Source organism: Lissotriton vulgaris, chromosome 2_1 (assembly GCF_964263255.1).
Source record: "Lissotriton vulgaris chromosome 2_1, aLisVul1.2, whole genome shotgun sequence".
Lineage (NCBI taxonomy): Eukaryota > Metazoa > Chordata > Amphibia > Caudata > Salamandridae > Lissotriton > Lissotriton vulgaris.
In genome coordinates, this window is record NC_141687.1 from 359,126,686 (window position 1) to 359,152,515 (window position 25,830).

A 25,830-nucleotide genomic window follows, 5' to 3' on the forward strand; every position below is an offset into this window, starting at 1 on the left:
CTCTGCCAGGAATAAAGACTGCTGTGCTTCAAGGATTGGCACTCTGCTTGACTATTGATCTGGAAGAACTGCTTCTCTGCCTTTGCTGCCTGCTGACCTCTGCCCTGCTGCCTTCTGATCTCCGTCCTGCTTAGGTCTAGGACTGGACCCCATGTCACTTGAATACAAAGCGACGCCAAGGACTTGCTGGCCTGGCCCCCTGTTCTGAAATCTCAGGGCCATTGAAGACTTCCTTCAACACTGCAGTAGAACCTGGACTCTCCCATGTGTGAGTCCTGTACTGCCAAGTGTTGCCAATATAGTTCTGGGGACTTGAAAGGGAACGTTTGCAGCGCAGAGCCATCAAAATCGACGCAGTATCTTCCACACCAACAAAGGAGCTGATAAACGGCATTGTTTTGACTGACTGCACAGCTTGACAACGACAGTCAGCACGGCTCGAGGATGACGCATCACCTGCATTGTAAAGGGGTTGGTCGACGAATCTTTCATCCCCTGTGTAGGAAGCTGAACTTCTTCACATATGTTCCCCCCACTTTTTGTCCCCATTTGAACTGCCAGATGCTACTGCTAACCAGGCTTCAATGAGTGTTCTTTCCCAAAAAACAAAACACATGTTCAATTGTAATCCAATAGGAAAGGACTTTAGAACTCCTGTGAGTCCCTAGTAAATGGTGTACGAAGCTGCCTCTTTATATAGCATACCAAAAAGAGGTATCATGAGCAAAGAGTCCAGGTATTCCCTTTTGAGGGGACAGGGGATTGCTGTAGCAATCCCAAGGTGCTCTTCTACAGGCAGCATGGTCAAGCAACTTTAGGCTTATCAGAGAGGAGTGTTAGACATTTGCAATACACAGTCAATATCTTTGTGTATATATAGGCACCAGAATCCATACTATCAGGTAAGTTTCAAAATAGAAATTCTGTTACTTTTTAAAAAGTTGACAGTGCCATTTTCAGGGGGCGACAATGTTATCCTATGGAGAAAAAACGTATAATGCATATGTTTACTTCACAGCGACTAATGGGACCAATCCTCAGGACTTAAGGTGAGTACAGGGCAAGGTCCTAGGCAGCACCAGCAGGTCACCTCCAGTGTCACTTGGGCGGCTGGGTGCAGTGGTGCAAAACAGCGTCGGGTGCCCAATGATAGTTATAGGGGATTGGTCCGGTCGAAAAGAGGCTGCAGGTTTTTACTATGAGGCCAGACATTCTGAAACAGGCTCAGGCCTCATGATGCTCAGGGATATGAGGACACCTCGGTTCACTACCACTCTGGCTTGGAGCGACAGGTGCAGTGGTGCTGGCCGATGTCGGGTTTACAGGGTCCGGAGTCATGACAGTTCTTTCTTTTGGTACCTGCAAGGTTGAGAGAAACCGCTTCGCTTCTCCACTGGAATTCCTGAGTCTTAGCAGAGGTGATGGTAGTCCTCCCAGGCATCTGGAGACTCAGCCCCTTGCATGATGAGTTGACTTCGGCACAATTGTAGATTGGGCGAACAGGAGGCCAGTAGTGTTGGTGCCAAGTCAGTTGCTTCTTCCTCAGTTCTTGCTTTTGCCAGCTCTTCAGTCATTCTACTTTTGGGTCGATTTACGGATGCCAAGGGCTTCCCTATATACTAGATTTAGGGGCGTTAGGGGAGTGTAGGGTAGTAGCCAATAGGCTACTTACCTCTGAGGTCACTAAACCCCCTAATTGACCACTTCCTGTGGAAAGAGGGCATAACCCCGGCCCATAGTTCCTAACTCTGCCATCACAAAGATGGCAGACACTGACATTTCGCATTTACTCCAGGTAGACCACATTAGGGGTGGAAGTAGCCTGGAGGTGAACACGCCTCTCTGACTACAAATTTTCCTGCCTGTCTAGGCGGCAAACGGGCCCTGGTCAATGGGGGTTGGGCTTCCTCTCCAGCGAGGTAAGCCAGCTTCGCCCCTTGAAGCTCCCTGCCTTGCAACTCTAATTTACAGGTCATCCTGTGGTAGGGGGTGTAAGCATCCTCTAATCAAGTAGGCTTTGTTCCTAACCTCCTGAGATCTGGCATTGGGGACCTGGTTGGCAGGAATTCAGTGCACTTCCAGCCAAAACTGTATCGAATACCAGGCAAAAAGTGGGGGTGACCATGTCAAAAAGGGGGACTTTCGTACAAATGGTACTTCGGGTACCTGGGGAATGGGTATTAAAGAGGGACACTAAGGGGTGCAGTATTTATTATGCCACCCTATGGGACCCACACAAAAATTGCAGCTATTGCAGGCTGCGTGAAATGGTACAAACCATTTTGAAATCACCACATGGGACACCTGTGTGCCATGCCCATGCACACTGTATTTACCATAGGTAAGCCCCCCCTACAGCAGGCCTTAGAGCCCTAAGGCAAGGTGCATTACATTATATGTGAGGACATATCTGCATGAGAACATATGCCTCTGAAGTCTGGTTCTATTGTCACAAAATTGCAAGCGTTAAGGAAGCAATCTCAAGTATATATGTACTAGGCAATGGTCATTACGAAGTACCCAGCTACACGATGGCTTCACTGAAAATAATGGTGTTTGTTATCAAACACCTCATCTTGACAAATCCATACTAATGCCTTGAGGAAATTGGCTCTGTATATACTTTACCAAAATAAGGAATAGTGTGCACAGAGTGAGTCCAGTGGTACCCCAAAGGTAGGCAGGGGTAAAACTATATAGCACCTTGCTCTTTATTTGTGGCAGTGTGGGCGAGCACTAAGGATTTATCAGAGGGTAGTGTTAAGCATTTGTACACACTCGGGCAAGAAATGATGCCACACACTCAGACTTAACTCAGACCAATTTGTCTCTATCAAAAATATTATTAAGTTATTTTATTTCTAGCACCAAGCCAAGTGAAGGTAAGTGAAATAATACTTAGCAAAATCCTATGCAATGTTTTGCAGTTGAATGCAGGTTCAAATGCAGTTGGTTGAATTACAGATAAGTCAATGGGTCGAAATTACTTTTGAGTTACTTTTAGATTACTTTGTACGTTACGTTTTAGATTACTTTTTAAGTTACTTTTTCTACTCAGTGTGATATGCCTAGATAATACACAGGGACATTTCCTGGAGAAAAGGTAATTCAATCAGTTATTGTAAATTTGAAGTTTTTCAATGTTTCATACAAACCAACTTCACACTTTGAAGAATTTTCAAGGAAAACAGTCAATGCAATCCTATGGGAGGAAATGGAGTCATTGATTAGCAGATTAAGTACAAGTTTGTGCGAGTTTGTATTCAGGGGTTAGAACTAGCGTCCTGCCAGGGTTACATACACCCTCAGCGGCAATAGGGCGGCCGGTGTAGAGTTCTGAGGCCCAATGTTATCCAATGGGGGATAGGTGCACAAGTTCCTTACCTTAGAATATCCCCAGGTGTCAGACTGGATCCGGAAAGTTTTTTCATCAGCAGTACCCCTGCGTGTTGGTAGGCGTCGTCTGCGGCTCCACGTCTGTCATCGGCGTCGTGATCGTCGGAATTACGTCGCTGGAGTACTTAGACGCCGACCTTGTGCGAGAACGTCAGTTCTGTATATAGCTTTCCGTGCCAGGAACATAGAGCCATGCAAGAAACCGACATTGGTGCCATAAAACTAGGACCCTGACAGGTAAAGTCCTTATCCCTAGATGTCAGTTTGCAGAACGGGGAGGATGGGTAGGGCGGTAAAGAATCTAACACTAACTAATGTTTCTTACAGATATATCGTTACCGAAGGTAAGTAACTTGTGCATCTGAAAGAAACACGTTAGTGTTAGATTCGTTACCTTAGAATAGACACCCCAGCAATACCAACCCCGGTGGTGGGTCTGCAAACCAAGATCACACCAGGAAGTCCTGGAGAACCGAACGGCCAAAGAAGCAGTCTCTCCGGACTTGGCTGTCCAGGTAGTAGAGCTTGGCAAACATGTGCAGTGGGGCCCACGTAGCTGTGTTAACAAATGTCCTGCAAAGGGACTCCCCATCCCAAGGCAGTATTAGCCGCCGTGGCCTTAGTGGAATGGGCGCGCATCCCCACAGGAGGATTCTTTTTAGCCAAGGAATAACAGATCTTAATGCACAAAACGACCCACGAGAGATGGTTCGTTTGTGCACCGCCCTTCCTTTCTTAGCGTCCACGTAGCCAACAAAGAGTTGGTCGTCCACTAGGAACTGGCGTGTGCAGTCCAGATAAAAGCAGAGCGCATGTTTTGGGTCCAGACGGTAAAGCCGCTCTTCCTCTTTTGAAGGATGTGGAAACGGAAAGAAGGTGGGCAAGGTAATGGTCTGCCGATGTGAAAGGCAGTAACCACCTTGGGTAGAAAAGAAGGACGAGTCCTCAGAACAACTTTGTCCGGATGGACAGAAAGCAAAGGAGGCTTAAAGGAAAGAGCCTGGAGCTCACTCACTCTTCTGGCAGAGGTGAAGGCAACCAGGAAAGCAGTCTTGAGAGTCAGACGACAAAGAGGACAGTTATGGAGTGGCTCAAAGGGAGCACACATAAGATAGGTTAACACTAGATTCAAGTCCCACTGAGGCATTACAAAGGGAACAGGAGGAAATATGTGAGTAATGCCTTTCAAGAATCTATTTACAACAGGGGACTTGAAGAGAGAAGGCTGATAAGGAAGCCTCAAGAAGGCGGAAATGGCTGAAAGATAGCCCTTGATAGTGCCCAGAGCAGAGCCCTGCTGGGCCAGAGAAAGAAGAGGAGAACCTCTGAAAGAGGGGCAGATAGGGGATCCACAGCCTTTGCTGTGCACCATGCCACAAGTTTGATCCACCTGCAGGCATATACCGTTTTTGTGGAGGGACGCCTGGCTGCCAGAATGACATTACAGACTTCAAGAGGCAAGTCAAATGGAATCAACTGTCGCCGCTCAATCTCCACGGAATATCTGTGTGTTGGTTCCATCCTGCTGCCTCTTCGTCTTGCTTGGAATTTTATCCAAGGGAAAAATTGTACAACGTGGGACACAGAGCAGTTATGCTGACTGTGACCATCACAGCCTGAACCTCCAGCTGACGTCACACATGGTCCCTTTGCTGCTCTACTTGTCTATTACATCTTGATTGCAGACCAGACTGCAGAGCTGGAGGCCTTCTCAGTGTGGATTAATGTGGAAGATAAATGTGTGAATAATCAAAAGGTCCAACTCTCTACAGACAAGCAGTCCTATGAACCAGGCAAAGTCATGGAGCTCACCAAGCCAAGAGGGGCTACTTTATATCTTTGAATGCAATGGATATTGCACTGCATAAAGTCATGCAGGTCATGTGACATTTGAGGAGCTCCGTCCAGGAGCTCCCTGGCTAGGGATTTCCTTCTTGGCTCTAATCCACTGAGTTCAACCCCTCCTTGAACCTTTGGGCTCACCTGAGGTTTTATGTGATGGTGGCCATTCAATCTCTCCAAATCCAGCGATTTTGGTTCATGGTGTTGTATTTTGTGACCCCGGAGCCCGATCAATCATGGGCGCTGCCCGGTGGGGCTGTTTTATCAGCTATCGAGGAGATTAGGCTCTGGTCCACCCCTCCGGCCATCACCTACCCAGCAGGACATTGGACATGGTTTCCCTTGTCTCTCTGATGTGTCTCCTTTCCTCTCCCGCCCTCCGAAGAATCCATCCCCTGAAGTATATTCTCCTTGCCAGTCTACCTGACCCGATCTGCATTCCCTACCCCTTTTTTCCTTCCCCCCTCTTCCTTATTTGCCCCTAGGACCTGTGTCCTGGTTAGGCTATGCGCTAGTAACTCACGTATTTGTGTAACACTGTTTGTTTTTCCCTATGTTATTCTTGGCTCCTGTAATTGTTGTAATTTTGTAACTTGTAACTTGCTAATCCTCATGTACAGCGCTCTGATACCTCCGGGTCTAGTCAACGCTATATAAAACTCTATAACAAATAAATAAGTACGTGGAGGCAAGACAGGTTCGGGTGGAGGACCTTCCCCTGCTGCTGTGACAGGAGGTCCTCCTGAAGAGGCAGTAGAATCGGGGGATCGATTGACATACTGAGTAACTCGGGATACCAGTATATTCGTGCCCAATCCGGAGCCACAAGGATGACTTGGGCCCGGTCGCGCCGGATCTTCTTCAGCACTCTGGGCAGAAGTGGTATAGGTGGAAAGGCATACAGCAGACCGCAGCTCCACTTGCGACGAAAAGCGTTGCCGAGCCAGTGCCGCCTTGGAAATTCCAACGCGCAGAACTGATGACATTTCGCGTTCTCTTCGGTGGCGAATAGATCTAACCAAGGCTTTCCCCACTGTTGAAAGAGACTTGCGCCACGTCAGAGTTCAGATGCCACTTGTGATCCATCATGTACCGACGACTGAGTTCGCCCGCCCTGTAGTTCAGGGAACCTGCCAGGAGTTGAACCACCAGGGTGATGCCCTGATGATCCAGCCATGCCCAGAGGCGCAGAGCCTCCTGACATAGCGGTGGTGTTGTCTGTGAAATGCTCCAATGAAGAGGAGCTGCTGGAAGGGAATCAGGTCCGACATCAGCACGTTGATGGAGAACCCCAGCAAATGCAGGAGGTCGGCCGTAGTCTGGAGGTGGGAGACGACTGTCTGGGGCTAGCCCGCCTTCAACAACCAGTTGTTGAGATAGCGGAAGACTGGAACCCGTAATCTGCGCAGATGAGCTGCGGCCATCACTTACGTGAACACCGGAGGGGCACTGGTGAGGCCGAAGGAGAGCACAGAAAACTGAAAGTGCTCTTGGCCTACCGTGAACCGCAGGTAGCGCCGGTGGGCCAGCAGGACGGGACTATGGAAATAAGCGTCCTGCAAGTCCAACGCTACCATCCAGTCTCCAGGGTCTAGGGCAGCCACAACCTGAGCTAGCTAAAGTCAGCATCTTGAACTTCTCCTTCCTTAGGAAGACATTAATGCTCCTGAGGTCCAAGATAGGGTGCAGGCCCCCTTTGCCCTTCTTGGGAACCAGAAAGTAGTGGGATAACAACCACGTCCTACTTCTGGCCCAGGAACCCGCTCAATGGCCCCCTTGGCCAAGAGGGCCGTAACTTCCTCCAGCAGAAGTTGCAAGTGATCCCACGACATGCGGTGGTACTGCGGTGGCATGGCTGGAGGGGTCGACTCGAAGAGGGGAGTAGCCCCTTCAGACGATTTGCAGCACCCACCTGTTCAAAGTGATGGTACGCCAGTGGAGTATGTGATGGCGAACCCTGCCTCCCACTGGTGTGGAATGGGCACGAAAGCTCAGACTAGGAAGGCTTTGAGGCAGATGCTGCGGGAGCGGAGGTAGACTGACCGTCTCTCTGACCCCGATGCCCCGCCACGGCGGAATGCACGTCCGTGACCGCGTTGTGGTTGTTTCTGCTGCCTGTGGCTGGATGAACGTGCGGAAGCACCCCTTTTTTTTGGCTCGAAAGGGACGAAAAGCAGAAGTCTGCTGGCGCTGGGCCAAAAATCCCAAGGACTTGGCCATAGCCCTGTAGTGCTTAAAGCATTCCAGCGCGCTATCTGCCTTGTCGCCAAAGAGGAGACGGCCATCAAAAGGCATGCCCATGAGAGTGCTCTGGACACCCCCCGAAAAGTTGGTGAACCTCAGCCAGGTGTGACGACGAATCGCCACTGTCGTTGTAATGGCTCTGCCCAGCGAGTCCGTGGTGTCAAGTCCACATCGAATGGAGTATTGTGCTGCATCCCGCCCCTCAGCAAGTGCTTGGGCGAGCCGTGTCATGGCCTCCTCCAGACACTGGGTCAGCACGTCCGCCACCTTATCCCACAGAGAGGCATGGAGTATTAATGGAACTCAACCCTAGACTGACAGAGAAAAACAGTTTCTTGCCAAACTGCTCCAGCATTTTGGATTCCCGGTCCGGTGGTGTGGTAGGGAATGCGGTTTGGGACGTGGAGGCCTGGATAACCAGGCTCTCAGTGGTGGGATGGGTGGACAGAAAGCAGGGGTTGCCTGGAGCTGGGCAGTGGCGCCGGTCCACGTTCCAATCCACAGGGGGAACTGTGGTGGGCTTGGACCAAGTGCCCATCAGAACGTCAGTGAGGGACTCATTAAAATGCAGTAGGGGCTCCAAAGAGATTACTGGCGGTTGAAGCACATCGGTGAGGAGGTTAGTTCTCACGGCCGCTTCAGGGAACTCAAGGCCCAGGGCTGTGGCCACCCCGCGCAGCACCACAGCATAAGTTGCCCCTTCCTCCGTAGCCACGGAGGGAGGAGAGAGAAAACCAGTGATAGGCGAAGTGTCTAGACTACTGGCCTCCCCCAGCTCATCTGCCCAGTCCTGCCTTAACTGTCACTGCTGTGCCAGAGGGTCCTCATACCCCTCCCAGTCCTCTCCTTGATACGGGTCTGTTAAACAGGCAAAAATGACGGAGCCGGGTCATAGGCGAAAAGCTCACCAGTCGGAGACGGCGCCGATTGGTGCCGCCGAGCCCAGTCCTAGGCTTAAACCGCGGTCGGCGGCGCCCGAGGACAACCGTGATCCAGGCCTGGATCCAAAGGGGACCAAAGTCGCCGTCGGCAACCCAAGACTAGGACCCCCAGTTGGAACCGTGGGGCCCGAAGGCGCGCCGGCGGGTCACAACGGCGGAAAGAGAGTCCTCATGGCAACGAGGAAGTCTCAAATCTGCTCCAGAGTCAAATCGAGCCCAGGGACCGGAGGGTGTGAGGCTAGATGAGACTGCACGAGCCCCAATGGAGGTGCCACCTGAACCCTCGGCTGAGTCGCAAGACCAACGAGGAGAGGTCGAAGAGCGACGATGCTTCTTCTAAATGTTTGCCATGCCTCGACTTGCCCGAATGCGAGGACTTGGATCCAGACAATCTATGATGACTGCGGCTCCGCGACTGGTCCCTCGACCACCTCGACCGGGACCTCGAGCAGGGCAGAGCCGACTGTCGGATCTCGAGGAGCTTACGGGAACGCTTCCGCCAAGCCTTTGATGTCAAGGCCCGGTAGTCAGGGCACGTATTGTTATCGTGGTTGGCCCCCCAAGCAGTAGCGACACCGGCGGTGGGGGTCGGTAACCGACATCAGTTGGTGACAGGCGTCACACGGCTTGAAACTGGCCATCCCTACTGGCACCAGGAGTTGAAGATATAAAATGCCCAAAAAGATAGTCAAAAAATTACTAAGGGTACGCTCTTCCTGGATCTGCGCTTGCCGGTGCGGAAAAAAGAAGAACTGACGTCAGTGCGCGAGGGCAGCGTCTAAGTACTCCAGCGACGTCATTCCTGTGATCACGACGCCAACGACGGACATGGTGCCACAGACGATGCCTACCGACAAGCAGGGGTACTGCTGACGAAAGGGCGGTTGGATGCAGGGGTGTCTTTTGAGGTCGGATTTTAACTTACCAGGCAACTCGAGGTTGGGTTTGGGGGGGGGGGGGGGGGGAGGGGAGGTGGGGCTCCATGCAGAGGCTGAAGGCGACGTCGCAGAGTCCTGGAGGGGTCAACTCATGGTGGATTCTGACTCCGGAGCGCTAGGGGATCTCACTGGCACTGGTGAGCCACTTGGATTCAGGCTGCAGGAGTCAGGTGCATTGGTGGTTCCAGGTGTAGAGTTCCTTTGTCTTCAGTAGACTCTCTCTTGGGAGTTTCTTTTGAACAGAGCTGCTTTTCATAGGAGATCCGGTCTTTGTTGAAGGTAGTAAGTCCTCTTAGGGTTCTACAGGTTGCTGGCTGCAGGACAAGGCGACTATTGGCACAGGATTTATGGAAACTGCCGACAGGCCGGTAGGGCTGGGGCCAAGTCGGCTCTTCTCTGTAGTCTCCTCACCTGGGCGTCTTCTTTCATCCTTCTTCGTAGGTTGAGGGAATCTGTCTTCTTGGTTCAGGGCTGCTCCCTGACTACTGTATTTAGGGGCCATTTTAGTGCTCTTTGTCAGTAGCCAATGGGCTAATAATGACCTTAGGGTGCTTACATCACGTGGGGCAGTGGGCACAATCCCTAACTCTGATTGGAGAGTGCCAGCCATCTTCAACATGGCGGGCACTGAATAGTGGGCTTCACCTCACCTCCCCCACCTGAGCGGTGGGGTTGGCAGAGGTGGGTGTGTGTGGGTGTTTCTACTAACCCCCCCACAACCCCCCCGCCCTAAGGGTGGCATAATAAGTGCTGCCACCCATAAAGGCCTTCAATGCCCACAGTGCCCTTTGTACCCATGGTATCTCTTACAAGGTACTGACATGTGGCCAGAGAGGTGCCAATTGGGGGTACAAGGTACATTTTTGGGAAAGAACAAAGGCCTAGGGAACCAGGGTACATCAAGTCAAAGTCAATTACTAGTCTGGCAAAAAAGGGGGTAGGGGGATTACTGCAACAAAAATTGAGCTACCTACAATGGCAGTATCTGATTTGTCCTGACATGCACCCTGAGGGCACCTGTGCGGATTGACTGGTATCATCGAGCCTTCCACCACAGACACGTTTATGACACCCTGCAGGTAAAAGGTACGCTCTCAGAAGCCAGAAATAATGCCAGCTCCAGAGGAAGGTGTTGACATCTCATCAAGTAGGATGGCTGGCGTTTTAGCATATCAAGGCCAGAGGCTTCAAAGTCCCTACAGCCGTTGATATGCGACCCGGCTTCCCCCTTACCCGGGAGATGGCATCCATGCCCTGAGACCCATTTGGCACCAGGACAGGTGGGAATATTATCTAGTAAGAAGGCGTGTTCACTCTAAAGCTAATCACACCCCTACCGTGGGCTATCAGTAGCGAACGATAAAAGAAGGGTTCCACCATTTTGCTTTTAGTGGAACTAGGAACTCTGGGTCAAGTTTAAACACACTCTTCCCAGGAAGATGTCATAAAGAGGGAGTACTTAACCCCAGGGGTAGGTAACCCATTGGCTACAACTTTACACTCCACTTAAGGCCCCTAAATGCATTATTTAGTTGCTCCCTGACACCAGGAAGTCAGATTTGTTTACTGGGAACAGATGAAGAACCAAGAAGAGACGAACATGCGGACCAGTACCAGGTTGGGCACCAAACCCTGCTTGCCTGCTGCTATCCAGGCAACTGCAAAGACCTGACTCATCCTGCAGCTGTGCATCCTCCTAAAGCCTTGGAGGGCTACCAGCACTTCGCTAACCAGTCAGCATCTCCCTTGAAGTGGAGGAGCCACTTCCCTGTAGCCATTGTCAGCATCTGCCAAGTACACTGATCTGCTGACCACCAGGTCTGTCAAGGAAGCAGCTCCCCAGGAGAAGGACTTTGTGGCACCCAGAGGTCAGTCCCATCTCCCCAGCGAGTCTCGAGCCACTAGACCCGTCAGGAGCCTCCCAGCGCCAATACTCTGGGTACTGGAGCCCTTGCAGCAACCAAGGCTTGTTAAGTGACCAGTCCTGACACCAACCCTGAAAAGATCGATCTACTGACGAGGGACGTCAGCATTTCCGAGGCCAGCACCGAGAGTAGCCCTGCTGTCCTGTTTTCCCACATCACCAGGCTGACCCTCAGACGTGAGAGGCTCCAACGCAAGCAACACGCTGGGCAAGACATATCTGCACCTGAGCCCCAAAAGCCAGAGTCTGAGCCAACAAACAGTGCCCCCTTGCCCCAGAGAAGCTTAAGAGCGGAGACCCCTCCTTTGGGTTCTGCTGGACTTGTCCCCAAGTCCCCACTTGCAGTCTTTTTCTTGGTACAGGTTTCTCCATTGAATTTAACAGGTAGTGTTTGAGGCTACTATCACAACCAGCATCTTTGCACCCGGACACATCAGTAAAAGTAAATCAAAACTGCTGGTAGTTCTTTTGACCCTGGCCCCTAAGCATCTTAAGACCAGAAGAATAACCCTGGGAATTGTTTCTAAGTATGCCTGTGCAGTGAATGTTTCTTCCATAGGATAACATTACTGCATTCAAGGCTCATGTCTCAAATGTGATTTTCTGCTGTTTTTTTCTGTAAAAATCTGATTCCGATGTTCTTGGTGTCTAAAATTATATAAAAATCTGTTTTTCTAAATTTATCTCGAGTTTCTGCTTGAGTGTGTTTCATTTATTGACTCTCTGTGTACAACAAATGCTCAACACTATCCTCCGATAAGCCTAAACTGCTTGCTCACACTACCACCAAAGAGAGCATTTGGGATTATTAATTAAAGCCTGTAAACCAATAAAAGGTTTCTGGACTTTCTTCATAGCGTATCTCCTTTTGGTCCACTACACAGAAAGTCAGCTTCCTACAGCTGGCGCAGATCGGAACAGACACATCGAGTCGTCGATGTAGACACTTTCTCCATCCACAGTACTTTTTCAGCAGGACCTGCATGAGTGCTGTAGCTGGCATGCCCTGGTCCAGTGCGACTTTAACTAACCTCTAAGTACTAGTTACCTCGAAGTACTACATTTTAATTTATTAAAAAAAGAAATCATAACTCTGGTTCTACTTATTGGATTTTTGTCAGTTTGGTCTTACTGTATTCATATAATCTATACTTGCTACCCTGGGTGGAAGAGAGTGTAAGTAAATGAGAGAGTGTGCGAGTGTGAGTGGGAGTGTGTGTGTGTGTCACACATACTTCAGACATTTCTTCTTTAGATCAGTCTGACTGTTCTATGCCAAGCTACCAGAGGGTGAGTACAGGCTATCAATTAGTGTGCATCCAGCTTACCTTGACAAGAGTGATAGTTCCTGCTTGTACAGGATGCATACTGTGACAATCAGAAAACACCAGTTCTAACATAGGCTACGTTGATAAAACAATTAGAGAAGGATTGCAGAACTACGGTTTATTTCTCGGGCTCTCAAATCCAGGCCACCAATGCAGCAGATTTCATATTTTAAGATAGAACAACAAATAATATCACCTGTGTGTTTAAGAAAGAACATGTTCTATTTCCATTTTAGGAAACGGCACTTGCAAGGAATATATAGACTTACCGTCTTCAGACACTGGGTATGGGTGGACTATAATGCCTGCTCCAGCACTGAGAGGATACGAGGGGGGTTTCTTCGTATGTGGACTGGCCTGTTTTTATTTACCCCAAGGATAGTATAGGAGCTGTTATCTGTCCATCATGCCAGGACCAACCACCAGACTCAAAATAGAGACTGAAGAGAATGGCTGCCTGGGCAACAAAAATGTTGAGTGCATTTGGGACCACCAGATGGGATAGCTCACACTAGTAATCAGGTACAATAATTGGCCAGGCTAATAGATAACCTGCCTGAGAAGACAACAGTAACCCTGGGAAATATCACAGATGAAATGGTAGCCATACAAAGTATTGCAATTCAAAACAGAATTGAACTAGACATTACATTTGGCAAAATAGGCCAGCTCTGTAAGGTTGTTAGACAAAAATGCTACATATATATCTCAGATAAAAGCTGAAACATTTGCAAAAACAAATGAAATATACCACAAAGGGAAGGATGCCTGGGGCATACAGGAAGGTAGTTTATAGGCTCACTAATGTCCTGGCACGGAGGAGGGGCAACCTGACAATTGAACGCTGTACTGATTGGACTTTGAATACGAATACTGCTCTGTGTGACAGTGACAGCTTTTCACTAAAGACTCCTCAGCATCAGCACAACTATGCCAAACAAGTCCACCAACTGTACAGTATGGAAAAATGAAAGTCTACCAGATTACCCAGAAAGTGTTAAAGGAACCTTAAACCTTAAGACCTGGTTGTTCAAATAAGCCTCCTGGACCCGCAAGCGCATGGATACCCTATCTGGTTATAAGCCCCGTTGCACAAGTTACTACTTGTGTAACGATATATCTGTAAGAGACATTAGTTAGTGATAGATTCCTTACCTTAGAATATCCCCAGGCGTCAGACTGGATCCGGAAAATTTTTGCGTAGCAATACCCCTGCGCGCTGGTAGGCGTCGTCTGCGGCTCCGCGTCCGTCGTCGGCGTCGTGAGCGCCGGGATGACGTCATCGGAGTATATAGACGGCGCCCATGCGCGCTGACGTCAGTTCTGATAACACAGCTTTTCCGCGCCAGATACGCAGAGCCATGATAGAACTAACACTGGTGCCATTGAAACTAGGGCCCTGAAAGGGGATGACCTTAACCCTAAATATCGGTTCGCAGAACGGGGAGGATGGGAGGGCGGTAAGGAATCTATCACTAACTAATGTCTCTTACAGATATATCGTTACACAAGTAGTAACTTGTGCATCTGAAAGAGACACGTTAGTGATAGATTCCTTACCTTAGAATAGATACCCCAGCAATACCAACCCCGGTGGTGGGTCTGCGAACCAATATCACACCAGAAAGTCCTGGAGGACGGAACGGCCAAAGAAGCCATCCCTCCGGACTTGACTGTCCAGGCAGTAGTGTCTTGCGAACGTGTGCAGCGAGGCCCACGTGGCTGCCTGACAGATGTCCTGCAGGGGGACACCGCGGCCCAGGGCAGTTGTCGTTGCCGTGGCCCGAGTGGAGTGAGCCCGCAATCCAGCCGGGGGCTCCTTCCTCGCCATGGAGTAGCATGCTTGGATGCACAAGATGATCCACCTGGAGATGGTCCTCTTGTGTACAGCCTTTCCCTTCTTCGCGCCCACGTAACCAACGAAGAGTTGGTCATCCACCCGGAATTGGCGAGTGCGGTCCAGGTAGTAGGAGAGCGCACGTTTTGGATCCAGACGGTGGAGCCTCTCTTCCTCTTTCGAGGGATGCGGAGGCGGAAAGAAGGTGAGCAAGGTGATGGACTGCCCGATGTGGAAGGCCGTGACAACCTTGGGCAGAAAGGAAGGTCGTGTACGCAACACCACCTTATCAGGATGAACAGACAGGAAAGGCGGAGAAGAAGAAAGAGCCTGGAGCTCACTCACCCTCCTGGCAGAGGTGATGGCAACCAGGAAGGCCGTCTTCAGCGTAAGGAGGCGAAGAGGACAGTTATGAAGTGGCTCAAAGGGAGCACACATCAGATAGGTGAGAACAAGGTTCAAGTCCCACTGGGGCATCACGAAGGGAACAGGAGGGAACATGTGTGTGATGCCCTTCAGAAATCTACTCACTATAGGGGACTTGAACAAAGAAGGCTGATCTGGTAGCCTCAAGAAGGCTGAAAGAGCAGAGAGGTACCCTTTAAGAGTGCCCAGAGCAGAGCCCTGCTGGGCAAGGGAAAGAAGAAAGAGCAGCACTTCCGAAAGGGGTGCAGAGAGGGGATCCACAGCCTTTGCTGCGCACCATGCCACAAATCTATTCCACCGGCAGGCGTATACCGACTTTGTGGAGGGACGCCTGGCTGCCAGAATGATGTCACAGACTTCGGGAGGCAAGTCAAATGGCCTCAACTGCCGCCGCTCAATCTCCAAGCTTGTAGGTGGAGACTGGACAGGTTCGGGTGCAGGACCGTCCCCTGCTGCTGCGACAGAAGGTCCTCCCGAAGAGGCAGACGAATCGGGGGATCGACTGACATGCTGAGTAGCTCGGGATACCAGTATCTTCGAGCCCAGTCCGGAGCCACAAGGATAACTTGGGCCCGGTCGCGCTTGATCTTCTTCAGCACTCTGGGCAGAAGTGGTATAGGCGGAAAGGCGTACAACAGGCCGCAGCTCCACTCGCGACGAAAAGCGTCTCCGAGCGAGTGCCGCCTTGGAAACTCCAACGCGCAGAACTGCTGACATTGCGCGTTCTCTTCTGTGGCGAATAGATCTAACCAAGGCTCTCCCCACTGTCGAAAGAGACCTTGCGCCACGTCCGAGTTCAGACGCCATTCGTGATCCATCATGCACCGGCGGCTGAGTTCGTCCGCCCTGGCATTCAGAGAACCTGCCAGGTGTTGAACCACCAGAGTCACGCCCTGATGTTCCAGCCACTGCCAGAGGCGCAGAGCCTCCTGGCAAAGGGTCCACGACCCCACACCGCCCTGTTTGTTGCAGTACCACATGGCGGTGGTGTTGTCGGTGAACACCTGCACTGCACTCCCTCGGACAGACGGGAGGAATGCTTTCAGTGCAAGACGAATCGCCCGCAGCTCCAGAAGGTTGATGTGGAGCCGGGACTCCGCCGGAGACCAGAGGCCTCTGATCTCCGCCTCTCCCATGTGGCCTCCCCAGCCCTGGAGGGACGCGTCCGTCACAACTACGTGCTCCGGCTGGGGTAGAGAGAGGGGTCTGCCACTGACCCAGTCGCGGTCCGTGAGCCACCACTGCAGTTGTCTCGCAGTGCCCTCCGAGATCAGGACATGATCGGACAGGTTGCCCTGATGCTGGGCCCACTGAAACTTCAGGTCCCACTGCAGAGCCCGCATCCGCCACCTGGCGTGACGCACCAGAAGGATGCAGGAGGCCATCAGTCCCAGAAGCCGCAGCGTCAACCTGACCGAGACCCGGGATAACGGCCCGAAGATAGGAATCAGAGCCTGAATATCCCGAACCCGCTGCTCGGGTGGGTAAACCCGAAACTGCGCCGAGTCGAGAACCGCTCCGATGAAAAGGAGCTTCTGAGAGGGACACAGGTGCGACTTCGGCACATTGATGGAGAACCCCAGCAAGTGCAGGAGGTCGGCCGTAGTCTGGAGGTGGCTGACGACTGTCTGGGGCGAGCCCGCCTTCAACAACCAGTCGTCGAGGTAGGGGAAGACTGACACCCCTTGCCTGCGCAGATGGGCTGCGACCACCGCCATCACCTTCGTGAACACCCGTCGGGCGCTGGTAAGGCCGAAGGGGAGCACGGTAAACTGAAAGTGCTCGTGGCCTACCGTGAACCGCAGGTAACGCCGGTGGGCCGGCAGGACGGGGATGTGGAAATAGGCGTCCTGCAAGTCCAACGCTACCATCCAGTCTCCTGGGTCCAGGGCAGCCAGGACCTGAGCCAAAGTGAGCATCTTGAACTTCTCCGTACGGAGGAAGCCGTTGACGTTCCGCAGATCCAAGATAGGGCGTAGGCCCCCTTTGCCCTTCTTGGGTACCAGAAAGTAGTGGGAGTAACAGCCACGTCCTACTTCTGGCCCAGGAACGCGCTCGATGGCCCTCTTGGCCAAGAGGGCCGAAACTTCCTCTTGCAGAAGTCGCAAGTGATCCCCCGACACACGGTGGCATTGAGGTGGCATGGATGGAGGGGAAGACTCGAAGGGGAGGGAGAAACCCCTTCGGACAATTTGCAGCACCCACCTGTCCGAAGTGACTGTATGCCAGTGGGAGAGGTGATGGCGAACCCTGCCTCCCACAGGCGTCACATGGGCCTGAAAACTCGGACTAGGAAGGTTTTGAGGCGGGGGCTGCTGAGGGAGGTGTGGACTGGCCTCGCCGCTGGCCCCGACCACCGCCACGGCGGTTCCCACGGCCGCCACCGCGTTGCTGAACATTCTGCGGCGCGTGGCTGACGGTCCGTGGTGGGGCGCCCCTTCCGTGGCCACGAAAGGAGCGAAAGGCACCCGATTGCTGGCGTGGGGCCGCAAGACCCAAGGACTTGGCCGTGGCCCTGGAGTCCTTAAAACGTTCCAGCGCATGGTCTGCCTTGTCGCCGAAGAGGCGACGGCCATCAAACGGCATGTCCAGGAGAGTAGCCTGGACATCGGCCGAGAAATTGGCGGACCTCAACCAGGCGTGGCGTCGAACCGCCACCGTCGTTGCCATCGCCCTGCCCAGTGAGTCCGTGGTATCCAGCCCACACCGGATGGAAAAGCGTGCTGCATCTCGGCCGTCCGCAAGGGTTTGGCTGAGTTTAGCCCTGACCTCCTCAGAGCATTGTGGCAGCACCTCCGCAACCGTGTCCCACAGAGTGTGGGTGTAGCGGCCCAAGAGACAGTTGGTGTTCACTGACCGGAGCCCTAGGCTCACAGACGAGAAGACCTTCTTCCCGAACTGCTCATATCTCTTGGATTCCCGATCGGGCGGGGCCGTCGGGAATGCGGTCTGGGAAGTGGAGGCCTGGATGACCAGGCTCTCGGGGGTGGGGTGGGTGGACAAAAAGCAAGGGTCGCCCGGTGCCGGGCGGTAGCGTCTGGCCACGTTCCTATCCACAGGGGGACCTGTGGCGGGCTTGGACCAAGTGCCCAGCAGAACGTCACACAAGGCCTCATTGAACGGCAGAAGGGGCTCCGCGGAGCCGGACTGCTGTTTGAGTACCTCAGTGAGGAGATTAGTCCTCACGGCCGCGACGGGGAGCTCAAGGTTTAGGGCCTTAGCTGCCTTCGTCAACACTACACTGTAAGCAGAACCCGCCTCCGAAGCCACAGTCGGGGGCGACGTAAATCCAGTGTCTGGCGATGTGTCAATACCACTGGCCTCCCCAAGCTCAAATGTCCAGTCCTGATGAGACTGGCAATCACGTGCCAGAGGGTCCTCGGACCCCTCCCACTGCTCCTCGTCACCCAGCTCCTGGAGACCAGGATGAACAGCCAGGGCCTCCTCGTGGAGATAGAATTCTCCGACGGCCGACGGAATCGGCGGCCAGCGGCGCCCCTCCGACGCCTGAGGCGGACCGTAGGAAGCATTGGGGTCGGCAACCACTACGGCTGCCGGGGACGACACCTGAAGGGACGGCGCCGGTGAGGTCGTAAGGTCGACCGGCGAGGTCCCGGATCCGGAGCCGGATCCAGCGAGGTCGCGCGGCGCCGGGACCGAAGTCGCCAGCGGCGCCGGGCCCGAAGCACCCGACGTCGTCGGGGCCGAAGCGCCCGACCCGGAAGGACCTCCAGACGGAGCCGATCGGCCCGAAGGCGCCACGGGAACCGACTGAGGAGGGAGGGCCCTCATGGCCATGAGGTACCTCTCGACCTCCTCCTGCGACGCGCCGTGCCCAGGGACCCGAAGGTGTGGGGCAGGCGGCGACGCTTGCGACTCCCGCGGAGCCGCGTGGGCGGTGTCGCCCGAACCCCCGGTCGCATCGAGCGAGCGACGGGGCGGGTCGGAGGACCGATGGTGTCGCTCCGACCTCTCATGCCTCTTACCTGAGGACTTGGATCCAGACGATCGGTGACCACTCCCGGAGCGTCGATGACTCCGACCTCGCGACCTGTCCCTCGACCTCCCGTGGGACCGGGACCGGGACCTGGAGCGGCGCGGGGCCGACTGCCTCAGCTCGAGACGCTTGCGGGACCGCTCCCGCCTAGCCTTCGACGTCAGGGCCCGGCAGTCGTCACAGGTTCGATCGTCGTGGTCGAGGCCTAAGCACTTCAGGCACCGGCGATGGGGGTCCGTGACCGACATGAGTCGGCCGCACTTCGAGCAAGGCTTGAACCCGGGCATCCCTGGCACCGATAGTCGAGAATCGACTAAGTAGAGGATCAAAAAGATCAAAAAAGTTTTCAGTCAAAAAGTGACTGGGGGTAGAGCTTCTTCCGGATCTGCGCTAGCTGGCGCGGAAAAAAGAAGAACTGACGTCAGCGCGCATGGGCGCCGTCTATATACTCCGATGACGTCATCCCGGCGCTCACGACGCCGACGACGGACGCGGAGCCGCAGACGACGCCTACCAGCGCGCAGGGGTATTGCTACGCAAAAATTTTCCGGATCCAGTCTGACGCCTGGGGATATTCTAAGGTAAGGAATCTATCACTAACGTGTCTCTTTCAGATTTATAAATCCTGATTGATTAAATAGGAGAGTAAGGACCAGCTATCATCAATGAAGAAAGAGCAATAAAGTAGAAAAGAGGACACGATTGAGCGTGAGATGGGACTGTAGAATCCATGATAGAAGCCTACAGAATGCACAAACGCAGGCTGGCATGTAGCTGAACGTACTGTACCCATGCTGCAACCACAAGGCCTTGAGAAATTGACTGTCAAGAGTAAGTGACAAGCTGTTGCTAAGCTTCATTAGCGGATTTCAATAGGCAATAGCCATATACAGCTAAATGTTTAATGCCTTAACCGCGGTGGCGATTCCGCCGCGGTGCGGGGCGTTCCATTGAGTGGGCGGGGCCGCGTCAGCCAACTGACATGCGCAGCACTACCGAGGTAGTGCTCGCGACGGACGTTGGCCGACGGGCACACTTAAAGGGTTAATGCTGACTAATGACTGAATAAATGTTTAGAGTGCACCATCCCTCGTGCGTGCCTAATTAGCTGTGTATCTTTAGTAAGCGGTATTGAAACCTATACCTGTATGTTGAGCTAGTTGTGAGAGGCACTACACTCTATGCTGCTACATTGCCTAAAGTTACACTTTTAAATCTTACTGCTTGTTTGTTTAAATAAATATTAGGCTGCTACACTTGCTGCAAGAAAGGAGTCTAAGGCTACCAGGCCTGAAAACATCTTCAAAGAAGCAGTGTAAGCACAAAAGAGTTCATTGTACTCACCTGGCACAGGGTCTTGATAATGGTCTTTGAACCATCGGAAAAGCCCATTAACTGTGGGAAAGATCTGACCTCTATATCGAAATCCTTCTGGTGTTACGCTTAAGTATTCAATTCTGAAAATAGAGAAATGTACAGCAATGGGTTACTTGTGCACCAATTTCCTGAAGTCTTAAGTTTCTTACACCCTCTCTCTGGTATCTCTGCCACTTCTGTATCTATTCATGGAGCCACATATGCCCTCCTACACAGATTCACTCTGGACAATGCACATCGAATCATTAAGCATCTGCAAAGAATCATGCCATTTGTACATTCCATGCCCTTCTCATCCTTGTACCTGGAACTTCAACCACAACCCTCTCAGGAACCTCTACCCATTACCCACTTCTTGAATCCCTCAAATAATTGTTCATATTACTTAAACTTAACTTACAGCAAACCTCACATTTTGTCATTGGATCCCAGTTTTAAGCTATAGTTCTAGTTAACTTTGCCAGACTTGCAGCCGTTCGTGAAATCACAGTTGCCACACCACAGCACTTGGGCTCTTTCCATACCTAAATCACTGGGCCTTACACTACAGTTATGAGCTCGCTCTGACATCTCTGCCCTTCCAACACTCACGTATGGAGCCTTACTCCCATTTTGTTTCCCTGACCATCCCACATCAGTTAATTGAGCTATTTATATAACTCGAATGTCATCAAATATTACTGAAACCTTTTACCTGTCCCACATCTTATCAATCACCATCTTCAATAATAATTTTCCTCATATCTGTGGATGGAATCTTATTCCCCCTCACTCAGCACTCAATCCTCAAACCCTAAATCATGAGAACTAGATCACAAAACTAACACAGTCTGCAATTGTCTTCTATTTCATATCAAAGTGTGCTATTAAGAAGAAAATACTGTGACTAGGGGGTTGTAAAACAAAAATACAAAAAGATATTAACATAAAATAGTACAAATTATCTATTGAAATGTTTTAAGTAACATTTTAAAATATGTTTTAGCCACTTTCTTCAAACTGAATTATTCAATCAATCAATCAAAGACATTTATAGAGCGCACTACTTACCCGTGGGGTCTCAAGGCGCTTGGGGGGAGGGGGGGCGGGTGCCGTTACTGCTCGAACAGCCAGGTCTTGAGCTTCTTCCTGAAGGAGAGGTGGTCTTGGGTCAGGCGCAGGTCGGTCGGGAGGGAGTTCCAGGTCTTGGCGGCCAGGTAGGAGAAGGACCTTCCTCCTGTTGTCGCTCTTCGGATGCGGGGGACGGCGGCGAGGGCGTGGTTGGCCGATCGGAGGTGGCGTTTGGGAGCGTAGAAGTTGATTCAGTTGTTGAGGTAGCTCGGGCCTTGATCGTGTAGGGCTTTGTGTGCGTGGGTGAGGAGACGGAAGGTGATTCTTTTGTTGACGGGGAGCCAGTGCAGGTCTCTCAGATGTCCGGAGATGTGGCTGGTTCGTGGGATGTCGAGGATGAGTCTGGCTGAGGCGTTCTGGATCCGCTGGAGTCGCTTCTGGAGCTTGGCGGTGGTACCGGCGTAGAGGGCGTTGCCGTAGTCCAGCCGGCTGGTGACGAGGGCCTGGGTGACGGTCTTCCTGGTCTCGGTGGGGATCCACCAGAAGATCTTCTGTAGCATGCGTAGGATGTTGAAGCACGACGAGGAGACGGCGTTGACTTACCTGGTCATGGAGAGGAAGGAGTCCAGGATGAAGCCCAGGTTGCGTGCGTGGTCCGTCGGTTTGGGTGCGGTGCCCAGGGCGGGGGGCCACCAGGAGTCGTCCCAGGCGGAGGGCGATGAGCCCAGGATGAGGACCTCCGTCTTGTCTGAGTTCAGTTTCAGGCGGCTGATCGACATCCACTCGGCTACATCTTTCATCCCTTCATGCAGATTGGCTCTGGCGGCAGCGGGGTCGTTGGTCAGGGAGAGGATCAGCTGGGTGTCGTCGGCGTAGGAGATTATGTTGAGGTTGTGTTGGCGTGCGATGGCCGCGAGGGGGCTCATGTAGACGTTGAAGAGGGTGGGGCTCAGCGAGGATCCTTGAGGGACGCCGCAGATGACTTCGGTGGCCTCTGACTTGAACGGTGGTAGGCGAACTCTGTGTTCTTCCGTCGAGGAAGGAGACGATCCATTCCAGTGCCTTCTCCTGGATTCCGACGTTGCTGAGGCGCTGCACTAGGGTGCGGTGGCAGACAGTGTTGAATGCCGCGGAGAGGTCTAGGAGGATGAGGGCCGCTGTATCTCCGTTGTCCATCAAGGCTCGGATGTCGTCGGTGGCGGCGATGAGGGCGGTCTCGGTGCTATGGTTGGCTCGGAAACCAGACTGTGAAGGGTCGAGGGATCCATTCGTCTCGAGGAAGGCGGCCAGCTGTTTGTTGACGGTCTTCTCGATGACTTTGGCTGGAAACGGGAGGAGCGAGATGGGGCGGTAATTCTTGAGTTCGGTGGGGTCCGCTGTGGGTTTCTTGAGTAGAGCGCTGAGTTCGGCGCGCTTCCAGCTCTCAGGGAAGGTGGCGGTGTCGAAGGAGGTGTTGATAATGTCCCGTAGGTGGGGTGCGATGACAGCGTCCGCCTTGTTGAAGACGTGGTGAGGGCAGGGGTCGGTCGGAGATCCGGAGTGAACGGAGTTCATCATGCGGACGGTGTCTTCGGTGCTGACCGGAGTCCAGGCGCGGAAGGTGGTGGTGGGCGGCGTTGCTGCGGTCGTGGCGTGCGTCGGTTGAATGCTGAAGCTGTTGTGTATGTCCGCGATCTTGTTGTGGAAGTAGGAGGCGAGGGAGTTGCAGAGGTCTTGCGAAGGGGTGATGTCGTTGCTTCCTGCGTTGGGGTTGGAGAGCTCTTTCACGATGTTGAAGAGTTCCTTGCAGTTGTGTGCGTTGTTGTCCAGCCGGTCCTTGAATGCAGTTTTCTTGGCGGTACGGATCAGTTGGTGGTGCTTCCGGGTGGCGAGCTTGAGGGTGGTCCTGTTGTCCGGTGTAGGTTCCCTTCTCCAGGCTTTCTCGAGGGCTCGGCAGTTCTTCTTGGAGCTCTTGAGGTCGTCGGTGAACCATGGGGCTTTTTTGCTGCCGGGTCTGCTGGGCGGGGTCCTCAGAGGGGCGAGTTCGTCCGCGCAGTTGCTGATCCACTTCGCGAGGTTGTCGGCGGCCTGGCTGGGGTTCGCTGAGCTGGCAGGAGGGTGTTGGCTCAGGGAGGCGGCGAGCTGGTCGGCCGTGATCTTGTTCCAGCTCCTACGGGCAGCCTGCTGCTGGTGGTGGTGGATCGTCGTTCTGTTGAAGGTGAAGTGGACACAGCTGTGGTCTGTCCAGTGGAGTTCTGTGGTGTGGCTGAAGGCGATGTCTTTGCTGGATGAGAAGACGGCGTCGAGTGCGTGTCCGGCGAGGTGGGTGGGGGTGCTCACCAGTTGCTTGAGTCCAAGGTTGGCGAGGTTGTCGAGCAGGGTGGTGGTGTTGCGGTCGTTGTTGTTCTCCAAGTGGAAGTTGAGGTCCCCCAGGAGGATGTAGTCAGCGGAGGGGAGGGCATGCGGGCTGACGAAGTCGGCAATGTCCTCGCTGAATTGTGTGCGTGGTCCCGGGGGTCGGTAGATCAGGGTCCCTCTGAGGGTGGTCTTCGGGTCGGTGCGGATCTGGAAGTGCAGGTGTTAGGCGGTGGTAAGGGTGTCGTCGGTGCTGGTCGTGATGCGGATGGTGTTCCTGTGGATGATGGCGATGCCACCTCCCATCTGGTTGGCGGTGCGGTGCCTCCGGGTGATCTTGTGGCCCTCTGGGATGGCGATGGCGATGTCGGGGGCTGAAGAGGCGTTCATCCAGGTCTCCGTGACGAAGGCAACGTCAGGGGCTGTGGTGTCGAGGAGGTTCCAGAGTTCGATGGCGTGTCTGTGGACGGAGCGGGTGTTGAGCAGGATGCACTTGAGGTGGTTGCTGCTGGTGTTCGGCTTGGCTGGTGCAGGGCAGGTCCGGATGCAGGTGAACTTGCAGGCGTGGCAGCAGAAGGGTCCGCGGGTGCGTCGTGGGGTGGCTCGGTAGCATCCTGGGATTCGGCCGGTGTTGAGTGCGATGAGGGAGGCGGCGGTGTACGTCAGGCGGGTCGGACGGGGTCCTGGCACTGGGCGCGGTCCAGGCGCGGACGGGCGTAGACGGGCTTACCTTTGGCGCGCCTTCGGCGCACAATCGGCGCGCCCGCTGCGCGTGACCGCTGCGCGTTCGCACGGTCGCCATATATGGCGAAGTGTGCGGGGGGGCGGAGCAGCTGGGAGGCGGGGAGGGTACAGAAGGCAAAAAGGGGCGGGGTTAGCGGCGGTGGCGGGAAGCGGGGAGCGGGGAGGGAGGACGAAGGGGGCTAAAAGAACAACAGGCAATACAGAAATAAAAACAAATTACAGGAAACAGGCAAAACAGAGGACTGGACACAATTATTCTTTTTTGTTTTTAAATTCTCAAACTGAAAATACTCCAAGCGTGCCACTAACTTGCCACTAGTGAGTATCAACCATCTGGAACAGAGTTTGTGCTAAATACTGAGGTGACCTCAAATGAACGACCAAGAAATCCAGGTCTAGAGTCTTAGTTCAATGTTTACCTTCAAAAGACAGCATGTGAAATGTTTAGGGTCACATTTTAACAATAACATTTTCAAGTTCCGAATATTAACCAGTCCCCTGTATAAGGAAAACCATTTGAATATTTCAAGATGATTTAGGAAGTACAATAAGTATCATTTGTCTATAACTGGTAATCCAATATATGTCCATTATATTTTAAGCCATGCCAGATGTTCAAAAACATACAAAATACTTTCCGAACAATTAATCTCAGTACAATTATTGATATATAGATGCCACCCGCACCTCCCAGATAATCTGATATGGCTCTGGCTATTGCAGGAAAACACTGAAATCCTGGCCTGAATCAACTCCCAATAAGTCTCCCTCAATGATTCATAATCTTTTTTGTTGAAATGAAAATAACAACAGTGGGGGAGCTCTCTAAAGGATTTAAATTTTTTAAGTGGGAAACCAAATCTCAGTGATAACTTATCACGTGCTCGGTCACAGACTGAAAACTACACAGAAATCATAATAAAAGCAGAGGCCAATGAAACAACCCAAAAACAACTAATCAAAGCAATTTGAAGAAGGGGTTTAAAGTTATAGATCCCAAAAGTGGTGTAAGAGCCCAACTCCTGTCTTCTGTAAGAATCCCTGTGTACCTTTCGTCACCATAGTCTTGTAGCACCCTGACTTGAAATTGTAAGTAAGCAGCACTGGGAAGTTGGTCAGTTCTTGGGTAGTCTCCTGGGGATAGAAATAATTGCACTCTATGACCATACAGTCAGACGAATAAGTTACTAATCTTCGGTAGCACATTTCCTGAGAGACACTCTAACTGCAGATTTCTGAACTTCTGAATTTCCCCATTCAGATTGGATCGGAAAACCTTCTTAGCAATTGCTTTGTACATCGTTAGATGGCACTGTGTGGCTCCACACCGAATACATAAGATGTTGGGGTTCTTGTATATACATGCCACCTCTACACTGAGATGAGTTTTATTCTTATCATTGTACCCCGCAACAGACGTGGAGTCATAGAAATCTGAATAGAAATATGTGC

At 52.5% G+C, this 25,830-nt stretch overlaps 1 protein-coding gene across 1 annotated transcript in view; it reads right to left on the bottom strand.

The window, feature by feature from the left end:
• LOC147730350 (transcription elongation factor SPT6-like) overlaps window positions 1–25,830 on the bottom strand; it is a 430,594-nt gene that overhangs the window by 101,609 nt on the left and 303,155 nt on the right. The window contains exon 10 of the mRNA XM_086955156.1: window positions 20,218–20,330. Within this exon, the coding sequence (XP_086811282.1) occupies window positions 20,218–20,330 (113 nt within the window). The remainder of the gene's footprint in view (window positions 1–20,217; window positions 20,331–25,830) is intronic.